Below are 11,088 nucleotides of genomic sequence, written 5' to 3' on the forward strand. Positions count from 1 at the left end.
CCTCCAGCTCTGAGGTTTCCTCCAGCTCCGAGGTTCTGGTTATGTGTGATTAAATGGGAAGTGGGAGTGAGGGGCCAGGCTCACCTCCCAGGAGGAGCTGGAGGCCAGGTATGCAGATGGAGGACTGGCCTTCCTCACCCGCAGCATCCCTCCCACCCAGCGCTTATCTGCTGGTGAGGAGGCTGGAGTTTATCAACGCTACACTCACTTATGCCGCCCATCTGTCTCCGCAGCTTTGTGGGGAGAGGGATGTCCTGGCACTGAAGCAGCCAAGGCCAGGCAGTCGATCACCGCCTGCCACCCTCCCTCCAGACCCTCAGCTCCCAGGGGGCTGGGCAGGGAACCGCCAGGGAGAGGAGGGAGGAGGAGAGGAGAGGAGACTCTGTGTCCACCAATACCAGTCAGGAGCACTGGGGCTTGTGCTGGGGCCGGGGCCTGAGAAGCAGGGAAGGGAGAAAGCACCGACAGCATCTCCAAAACTCTTCCTTCAGACCTTTGCCAAAGGTCTTAGTTTAATCCGGAGCGTAACGGATTAATTCCACAGTTTCTGCTAAATCCACAGAAACAGCCTGGAGGACATAGGCCTGATAGGGTTTGTAGCACCAGCCCTTCCAAGAGAGAAACTTGCCCTTGGAGTGGGCAACCAACCCTGCTTCTTGGAATACAGCTCTTGGGCTTTTGTCTCCTGTCACTGAAGCCCACAGCTGGCCAGCAGTCACTGCGCAAAAAGCAGCCCACAGCCCCCATTCAGAAGGCAGGCTGAGGTCTGTGTGCAGCAGCTGGCTCTGTTTGTCCCTGTGGTTCCAGGCCCAGCCACACACACACAGGAACAGTGTCCTTCCCCACACTGTCCCCCAAGGGGGTCGTTCTGGGCAGGAGTCAAGGACCAGGAGCTGAGGGGCCCAGCAGGGGGCAGGTGGGGTGGAGGACCTGAGGACCCAGGTTTTCTCTGAAGGGATTTGCAACTGAGGCAGCCTTGCCCTCTGCTCCTGTAAAACAGGTGCTGATCCACGTTGGCTGGGCTGGTGAGGCAGGATATAGAGTCAAAGACCCCCTGGGTTTGAATAGAAGCTGTGCAACCTCTGATGAATCACTTAATGTTTCTCTCAGTTGCCTCACTGGCAAAATGGGGCTAAATAATCCCTTCTTGCCTACACACAGGGTTGTTGGGGGGATTAAATGCAATGCGTGTTCTCTATGCATTTCACTATAGCCACTCTCAAGCACCTGCTACATGCGCAATCCTACACTTGGTGCTCTGAGGACACAAAAAGCATGTAAGATATGGCCCCTGCCTCAGGCCGCTTGGAATCCAGTCGGGGAAAGTATACACGTGACAGTCTGAACTCCTGATCACCCCTGGAAATTACAGATGAAAGACAATTAGCTTTCTCTGCAGCTCCCCGATAGAAACTGCTAATCAGCCTGCATGAGCGGGCCATGTGCAAGGCAGCCTTAGATGGTGATGGCAGGTGAGTGGGCAGCTCTGAGTTGCATCCCGGAAAGGGCTGCATGCTCAGCAGTGAGGGGGTGGACTTGCCTGGGCCTTTGCCAAGCCTTGGGGTCAGAGGTGCCGTGTGAGCATGAGTCTTCAAGTCACTGCCTCTGGATCCTAAGGCCCAGCCCCAGGCTCCTAGCCTAGGAGCCACAACCTCTGCCTCCTCCACCCAGCCCAACCAGGGGAGGGAAGGAAGGGGCAGCAGTCTCGGGTGGAGGGGAAAGGCAAGTGCCTGGAGGGTTTCAATTAAGTTTTAAATGGTTCCTTGATTCCCTCAGTGCAGTTGAGCACTGACTCAGCGCTTAGAACCAAGTGTTGATGAAGAAGGGAAACTGGACTCAGGTAGGGTCTAAAAGTCAGGGAGATGCTGGGGCCCAGCTGAAGACCCCTCTCCACCTCCTCCAGCCCTCACCCTTCTCTCCACTTGGGAAATGTCTTGGGCTCTCCTAGTTGTTTTTGTTTTTGAACCTGCCTCCCCAATTAGCATGGCACTTGCTAACTTATTGAACCCTAGGAGCCAACTTCTACTGTCCCCTAAGAAGTCCTATAGCTGGAGAACCTCCTAACCCTGAGGGATGAGTCGGAGCTGGAAGGGAGCTAACATTTGTCCAGTTCTTTCTGTGTGCAACACGCTCATTTAATTCCAGTGACAATCTCATGTAATACAGAAGGAAATGGTTGCTCAGAGCAGTCAAGTAGCTTTGCCTCAGGTGCTTGGGTAGTGAGTGGTAGGGCTGAGATTTGGGTCCTGATCTATTTGCTGATGGGTCTGCTCTCTCACAGCAGGTCTAGGTGGCAGTCAGTGGTCTCTGGTATGTAAGTGTGGCACAACTACTGGCCATAGATCCAGTTCCACAACAGGGACCTCTTGGAGACTCAGCTTGTTCCCTCCTTCCTTTCCACCCACATAGAACACCACAAAATTCCCTCCCCACTTCCTGACCCCCATACACTGGCTTGGGTAGCTGGGTTCCCCTTGGACATGTATGCAGGCATGCATGCATGTGTGCACGTGTGTTTGTTTACCTTGAGTTTTACGTGTCAGTGCACACACACCCCTACGCAAAACCTCTATGCCTTTTAAGTCACGGTGGTTTTTCCCACCTTCAGAAATAGCTGCAGAGGAAAGTGGGAAGTAGTCAAATGTAAATAGACTTGCTGTGTTCCTGCTCAGGAAAGGGGACCCTGCCTCCAACTGCTCCCCTCCCAAGCCCTAGCATCCTGGAAGCAGGATGAGATAGGCGAAGAACCCCTCTGGCCCACTGAGAGGCACCTGCCTGGATAGTGGCAGGAGACATAGTTCCAAGCTTTTTGCAGCTGCCTGGTAAGGAGTCATCACCCCAGGGGACAAGAACAGGCACACGGCCTGCAACTTTGGCAGTCAGTACATCCCAGACCCTCCAGAGGCCCAGGGCAGAGTCAGACCAGACAGACCTGGGAGCACAGATGTGAAGTGTAAACGGCACACAGCCCCCTGGACCTGGGTTGATTCTTGTATCTTGCTGCTCGCCAGCTATGTGACTTGAGCCAAGTTCTTTAACCTCTTCAGGACCTCAGTCTCTTAATCTGCAAACTGGAGGTATCTGCAAACTGGAGTGCTTATCTCATATACCTCTTATGAGGGTCATGTGAAAAAAGACATTCAGAGTCTTTGAAGAGCCCTGAGCAATGGTGGGTGCTCAGTAAGTGTTTGTGCATTTCCTTGACACTTGTAGCTAAAAGCTTACCTGGAATCAGATTCCCACTCAGGAGTCAGAACAGGCTCAAGAAGGCAACACAGTCTGGCCCCTTTTTGTTTCCATCTTTGGTTCTAGGCCAAGGCTATACTTGCCTCCATGGCCCTGGGATCTAAGAGAGAAACTGGATAGGTTCCTCACACTCAGGATGGAGGAAACAGCAGTGGCTTGGATTCTCGATTGGAGGGGTGATGTCCAATCTCCTGGGGAAAGGAGCTCTGGAGTCACAGAGATTGATTCATACAATCAACACACACTGGGCACCCATCCTGTACTACAGGCACAAGAGGCAAGACAGGTCTCCAGTTAGAGGTGTTTTCCCATGGTGTGGTGAGAACTGTGACAGTAGGAAGCGTGAGTACGTTAAGAGCATAAAGCCAGCCCCTTAGCCAGGTGGGGAGGTTTTGGAGAAGCTTTCTGCAGGTGGTGACTGAAGTTAAAGTTGAGCGTTGAAGAACAAGTAGGAGTTGTCTGGAAGACAATGAGGAGGAGACATCAGAAGGGTGGCATGTCACGGTAACCTCAGATTTGTGTGCAGCGGGTAAGCGGGGTGGTGACAAGAGAAGCCAGGTGATGGGGCCGGGTCACAGAAGGCCTTACCTGCACAGCTGAGGAGCTCAGACCCAGGCTTCTTAACTCCACTGCCTCCTCCTGGGCAACTCTGCCAGGCTGTTGGGAAAGGAGAAAACCTCCTGCCTCCAGGGTGAGGAAGTTGGCAAACACCAAAGCAGTATCCCCACCCGGAAGATCCTAGGCAGCAGAACACCCCAGCCTGCCTGGATGTGGATCAGGTTTGCGCTGCCTTTTACCTCTAGAGTCCTGGGGAGCCATCCCAGATTTTAGAAGCTGTTGTACTTATTTCCACCAGTCCTCACCCACCTCCCGCTTACACTGCCAGAGGAATTTCTGGAAACTTATCATTTTATCTTCCATTTACCCAGTGAGCCAAGGAGGCTGGGAGGAAAGAGGTAAGAAAGGTTAGAGAACCTACCTCACATCTCTCTGGGCTCAGAAGGACTCTGAAGATAACAATAATTTCAGCCCATCCACTCTCCTTCCCTCCCAGACACACACGTGCATGTGCACACACACACACACACACACACACACACACCTTCCTCTCCTTCACTGAAGACTCACAGTCACTGACTCTGTGAGCAGGTCATAGAAAAGGACACTAAAGCCTTAAGGACGGTCCTGGCCATGACCTCTGCAGCTCTTTTGGCTTGTTGAGTCAAAAAACATGGGAGGGGCCAGGCGCAGTGACTCACACCTGTAATCCCAGCACTTTGGGAGACTGAGGTGGGCAGATCACTTGAGGTCAGGAGTTCGAGACCAGCCTGGCCAACATGGAGAAACCCCGTCTCTACTAAAAATACAAAAGTTAGCCAGGGGTGGTGGCACATGCCTGTAATCCCAGCTATTTGGGAGGCTGAGCCAGGAGAATCACTTGAATCCAGGAGGCGGAGGATGCAGTGAGCTGAGTGCGCCACTGCACTCCAGCCTGGGTGACAGAATGAGGCTCTGTTTTAAACAAACAAACAAACAAACAAACATGGGAGGAGGGGTAGATACTGCTTCTCTGCAACCTCCTTAACTCTGCATCCTCTTCTTCCAGGGCTGCCCCTGATGGGGCCTGGCAATGAGTGAGCAGGCCCAGCCCCAGTGGACAAGGAAGAGAAGCCATATCCAGGAGGGCAAGAAGTGACACCCGGTGTAGAATGACTGCCCTGGGAGGGTGGTTCCTTGGGCCCTGGCAGGGTTGCTGACCCTTACCCTGCAAAACACGAAGAGCAGGACTCCAGACTCTTCTCGTGAATGGTCCCCTGCCCTGCAGCTCCACCATGAGGCTCCTCGTGGCCCCTCTCTTGCTAGCTTGGGTGGCTGGTGCCACTGCCGCTGTGCCTGTGGTACCCTGGCGTGTGCCCTGCCCCCCTCAGTGTGCCTGCCAGATCCGGCCCTGGTATACGCCCCGCTCGTCCTACCGCGAGGCTACCACTGTGGACTGCAATGACCTATTCCTGACGGCGGTCCCCCCGGCGCTCCCCGCAGGCACACAGACTCTGCTCCTGCAGAGCAACAGCATTGTCCGTGTGGACCAGAGTGAGCTGGGCTACCTGGCCAATCTCACAGAGCTGGACCTCTCCCAGAACAGCTTTTCAGATGCCCGAGACTGTGATTTCCATGCCCTGCCCCAGCTGCTGAGCCTGCACCTAGAGGAGAACCAGCTGACCCGGCTGGAGGACCACAGCTTTGCAGGGCTGGCCAGCCTACAGGAACTCTATCTCAACCACAACCAGCTCTACCGCATTGCCCCCAGGGCCTTTTCCGGCCTCAGCAACTTGCTGAGGCTGCACCTCAACTCCAACCTGCTGAGGGCCATTGACAGCCGCTGGTTCGAAATGCTGCCCAACTTGGAGATACTCATGATTGGCGGCAACAAGGTAGACGCCATCCTGGACATGAACTTCCGGCCCCTGGCCAACCTGCGTAGCCTGGTGCTAGCAGGCATGAACCTGCGGGAGATCTCCGACTATGCCCTGGAGGGGCTGCAAAGACTGGAGAGCCTCTCCTTCTATGACAACCAGCTGACCCGGGTGCCCAGGCGGGCACTGGAACAGGTGCCCGGGCTCAAGTTCCTAGACCTCAACAAGAACCCGCTCCAGCGAGTAGGGCCGGGGGACTTTGCCAACATGCTGCACCTCAAGGAGCTTGGGCTGAACAACATGGAGGAGCTGGTCTCCATCGACAAGTTCGCCCTGGTGAACCTCCCCGAGCTGACCAAGCTGGACATCACCAATAACCCACGGCTGTCCTTCATCCACCCCCGCGCCTTCCACCACCTGCCCCAGATGGAAACCCTCATGCTCAACAACAACGCTCTCAGTGCCTTGCACCAGCAGACGGTGGAGTCCCTGCCCAACCTGCAGGAGGTAGGTCTCCACGGCAACCCCATCCGCTGTGACTGTGTCATCCGCTGGGCCAATGCCACGGGCACCCGTGTCCGCTTCATCGAGCCGCAATCCACCCTATGCGCGGAGCCTCCGGACCTCCAGCGCCGCCCAGTCCGTGAGGTGCCCTTCCGGGAGATGACAGACCACTGTTTGCCCCTCATCTCCCCCCGAAGCTTCCCCCCAAGCCTCCAAGTAGCCAGTGGAGAGAGCATGGTGCTGCATTGCCGGGCACTGGCCGAACCCGAACCCGAGATCTACTGGGTCACTCCAGCCGGGTTTCGACTGACACCTGCCCATGCAGGCAGGAGGTACCGGGTGTACCCCGAGGGGACCCTGGAGCTGCGGAGGGTGACAGCAGAAGAGGCAGGGCTGTACACCTGTGTGGCCCAGAACCTGGTGGGGGCTGACACTAAGACGGTTAGTGTGGTTGTGGGCCGTGCTCTCCTCCAGCCAGGCAGGGACGAAGGACGGGGGCTGGAGCTCCGGGTGCAGGAGACCCACCCCTATCACATCCTGCTATCTTGGGTCACCCCACCCAACACAGTGTCCACCAACCTCACCTGGTCCAGCGCCTCCTCCCTCCGGGGTCAGGGGGCCACAGCCCTGGCCCGCCTGCCTCGGGGAACCCACAGCTACAACATTACCCGCCTCCTTCAGGCCACGGAGTACTGGGCCTGCCTGCAAGTGGCCTTTGCTGATGCCCACACCCAGTTGGCTTGTGTGTGGGCCAGGACCAAAGAGGCCACTTCTTGCCACAGAGCCTTAGGGGACCATCCTGGGCTCATTGCCATCCTGGCTCTCGCTGTCCTCCTCCTGGCAGCTGGGCTAGCGGCCCACCTTGGCACAGGCCAACCCAGGAAGGGGGTGGGTGGGAGGCGGCCTCTCCCTCTAGCCTGGGCTTTCTGGGGCTGGAGTGCCCCTTCTGTCCGGGTTGTGTCTGCTCCCCTCGTCCTGCCCTGGAATCCAGGGAGGAAGCTGCCCAGCTCCTCAGAAGGGGAGACACTGTCACCACCATTGTCTCAAAATTCTTGAAGCTCAGCCTGTTCTCAGCAGTAGAGAAACCACTAGGACTACTTTTTACCAAAAGAGAAGCAGTCTGGGCCAGATGCCCTGCCAGAAAAGGGACACTGGACCCACGTGCTTGAGGCCTGGCAGCTGGGCCAAGACAGATGGGGCTTTATGGCCCTGGGGGTGCTTCTGCCGCCTCCAAAAAGTTGCCCTTACCTCCTAGGGGCACCTCTGCTGCCATTCTGAGGAACATCTCCAAGGAACAGGAGGGACTCTGGCTAGAGCCTCCTGCCTCCCCATCTTCTCCCTGCCCAGAGGCTCCTGGGCCTGGCTTGGCTGTCCCCTGCCTGTGTCCCCGGGCTGCACCCCTTCCTCTTCTCTTTCTCTGTACAGTCTCAGTTGCTTGCTCTTGTGCCTCCTGGGCAAGGGCTAAAGGAGGCCTCTCCATCTCACCTCGGGGAGGCTGCCCTCAATGTGGGAGTGACCCCAGCCAGATCCGAAGGACATTTGGGAGAGGGATGCCCAGGAACGCCTCATCTCAGCAGCCCGGGCTCGGCATTCCGAAGCTGACTTTCTATAGGCAATTTTGTACCTTTGTGGAGAAATGTGTCACCTCCCCCAACCCGATTCACTCTTTTCTCCTGTTTTGTAAAAAATAAAAGTAAATAATAACAATAATATGGGGAAAGGAATGAAAGGAAAATGATCCTCTGAGTACTGAGTGCAGTTAAGGAGCTCTGCTCCGGAATCTCCTCGGAGCCAGCTGGGCATGGCGGCCAGCTGGGATATGAGAAGATGGACAAGAAAAGGGACAGGGTGAAAGAGGGGACAGTTTTTCCTTTTCAGTTTGAATTCTGGCCCCCAAGAGTCTCCGTGGCTGTGACAATGACCAGAGTGAGGAAGGGAGGGAGGCAGAGCGCAAGAGGCAAGGAGAGGGGTGGGAGAGAACCATGGAGACAAACCCTGAGATGGGGAGAGCGGAAATTTCCATCACCAAATGCTGTCACCCCTTCTCCTTCTCTGATAAGCAATTAACATGCCAGAGCATAGGAAGCACTTCCCAGCCTATTTCTAATTAAACAAACCCAAGAGGCAGAGTCATGCAGAGAATTGCAAATCATCAAGACAGCAAGAACTTTGGCTCGCTAGGGCAGGAGCAGGGCGTGGGGTGATAGAGGATTTAGGGAGAGGAGGGCTATGGGATAAGGAAATTACTGCATTTTGTCTGTCTGTTTCATTTCAGTATAATTTGCAATGAGCATGGTTTGCTTTTTTAGTTTTTTCGTTTTTAAACTGATTGAGTTATTAGGACTACATGTGAAGAGGAACATCTGTTGGGAAGCCATCAGAGCCAAGGGCAGAGGGGCCACTGTGGGGCCATCAGGGCCAAGGGCAGAGGGGCCACTGTGGGCCCATCAAGGGGCCGTGCCAGAGCCAGAGGCCACTGAGCCACCACTCTCCGTTTCTGAGATAGGCTGGGAAGGGAATGGGTTTCCTGAGACTGACAGAAAGCAATGCACATTTGGAGGGTCCCCCTGTGTTACCGAGTACATTTGGCAGACTTGTTGGAAGCAGATCCTAAGCCACCATCAAGACTGCAAATGTATACATGGGCGGAAGCCAGACCAGTGACAGAGCATGAGTCCCCATGGATCTGGAGTGCTCACCTAAGCGAGGGTAGCGTCCCTCTCTCAGGAAGCTCAAAGAGAGCAGGCTCTGCGAAGACCATCAGCAAACAGCCACAGTAGGAGCCTTCTTCCTTTTGGCTGAGGTCCTCACTCAAGGCTACATCAGTCACCTATGAGGCTTATTAAACACAGATAGCTGGTCCTGCCCCCAGAGTTTCCCATCTACTAGAGCTGGGTAACAACTGAGAACCTGGATGTCTAACAAGTTTTCAGGTGACACTGATGCTGCTAGACTGGGGACAACACTTTGAGAACCAACCACTGGGCGTAGGCCTGCAGTAGCTGGGATTTTTCACTTCTTCTGCTCCAGGCCTCAGCTTTTTCATAGACAGTGTTGTCGCTTATGTCTCCAGAAGAGAGTTGGGAAGGGGCTGGAGGATGATCCCTCCTCCCCACTCTTCTGACGGGTTGCTCAGCCCCCATTTCAATGACACACTGCCCTGAGGTCAGCAGCTCCTTTCATGAGTGCTTTTCTGCATGGCCATGTATATGTTATTTAGGGGAGGGGAAGGCAGAGATTCTACATCTACACACATGCTCCCCTTTCCCTGCAGCACCCTGGCAGACACCCCTAGCACCCCACAGGGTTCTCTGCTGATGAGCTTTGGGATCATCACAGCCATGTTCTAGGCAGCCCTGCCAATGGACTGGAGCTGGCCTGTGCAATGTAGCCTATTCTCTATCCTCCAGGATCCAGAAGCTCTGTAGGGAGGAGGTGGGACAGAGCCTGTGCTGATCATGGAAAACTGGAGTCAGAAATCAACGCCTCTTCTTTCCTCCCAGAAGATCCACAGTGCTGCCTTTCTTCTCTGGCCCATGAGACATGGAGAATCAAGGTGTTCCCTTAAATAAGCTCCTGAGTCCTGTAAGAGCCTGTGGAGCCTGTAACACCCTCCCATCACCACCTCCACTGCCACCCCAGAGCTTACCCAAGAGCCCCTGGTCAGTCAATAGCCACCAAAATAGGGACCACCTGCAGATCCAGAGGTCCCAAGGCTTTAGATCTCTCAGGCTCAAGAGACCTGTACATGTGCCTGCAGTTGGAAGGTAGAAAGAGGGAGTGTTCCCAGCCCCAGAGGACCATGCGCCTGCTCTGATCTCTCTGCTACCCCCGTTTCCACCAGACTCCTCGGTTATAGAATGATTGTAAGCTGTGAGACCCTGGAGAAAGGCCGAAATCATCCAAGCCAGAGGATGCAGCTCTGGCTCCCAGATGCCATGTGCCTGTACTTGATGCACTGTGGCGTCTCAGCTGCTGTGGGCCTCACAGCTGCTCGAGCCCTTGAATGTGAATGCTTTCTTCTCAGAAGAAAATGTCAGTTATGGGGACTTAATCTGTGTCTCACCTGAATCCCCAGGTCCTGAACTGTTAGGCTACACCAGATAAGTTAGGTGAGGTGGGGAAAGGAAAGTAGCTCAGGGCATCTCTTCTGTAAACAGAGATGACACCGCAGGGACACTCCCCAGTTGGAGAGAGGGAGGACAAGGCACTCTGTGGGTTGCTGTGTCCTGGAATAGCCAGAAATGGAGCAGCTGAACCTGAGCAGCCTCTCCCCTGGTACAGAGCTGGACATGTGGCTCTGGTGTGTTTCGAGCAGGAGGAAGGACTGTGGGACCATCCCCTGCCCACCTCTGGCTCTAGGTGTCCATTAACACAGCCTAACAGGTAACATTTGAAGTCTTAGCTTCAACACTAGACCAGGCGTGTGGGCAAATAAATGTACTGGGTTTAAAACAAAACAGCTATTAAGCCTGGTGTCTTCTGTACATTTCAGATTGCTTTTTTTTTTTCTTTTAATCCTAAATAGGAAATAATACTTACAGCCAGGAGCAGTGGCTCATGCCTGTAATCCCAGCATTTTGGGAGGCCAAGGCGGGCGGATCACCTGAGGTCAGGAGTTTGAGACCAGCCTGGCGACATGGTGAAACCCCATCTCTACTAAAAATACAAAAATATTAACCATGCACGGTGGCAGGCACCTGTAATCCCAGCTACTCGGGAGGTTGAGCCAGGAGGATCACTGGAACCCGGGAGGCAGAGGTTGCAGTGAGCCAAGATTGCACCACTGCACTCCAGCCTGGGCAACACAGCAAGACTGCATCTCAAAAAAGAAAGAAAGAAAATGATACTTCTGTTTAAATTTTAAGCTTACGGCCTATCGTTTATTTCTATTGAAATGATTTCAAAACCTAACCCAATTTGT

At 54.5% G+C, this 11,088-nt stretch overlaps 1 protein-coding gene across 1 annotated transcript in view; it reads left to right on the forward strand.

Moving 5' to 3' along the window:
- LRRN2 (leucine rich repeat neuronal 2) overlaps positions 1-7,900 on the forward strand; it is a 69,159-nt gene extending 61,259 nt beyond the window's left edge. Inside the window, exon 2 of the mRNA XM_010369787.2 lies at positions 4,853-7,900. Within this exon, the coding sequence (XP_010368089.1) occupies positions 5,079-7,220 (2,142 nt within the window). The 5' untranslated portion in view covers positions 4,853-5,078 and the 3' untranslated portion in view covers positions 7,221-7,900. The remainder of the gene's footprint in view (positions 1-4,852) is intronic.
- Positions 7,901-11,088: the final 3,188 nt, after the last annotated feature.

Source organism: Rhinopithecus roxellana, chromosome 8 (assembly GCF_007565055.1).
Source record: "Rhinopithecus roxellana isolate Shanxi Qingling chromosome 8, ASM756505v1, whole genome shotgun sequence".
NCBI lineage: Eukaryota > Metazoa > Chordata > Mammalia > Primates > Cercopithecidae > Rhinopithecus > Rhinopithecus roxellana.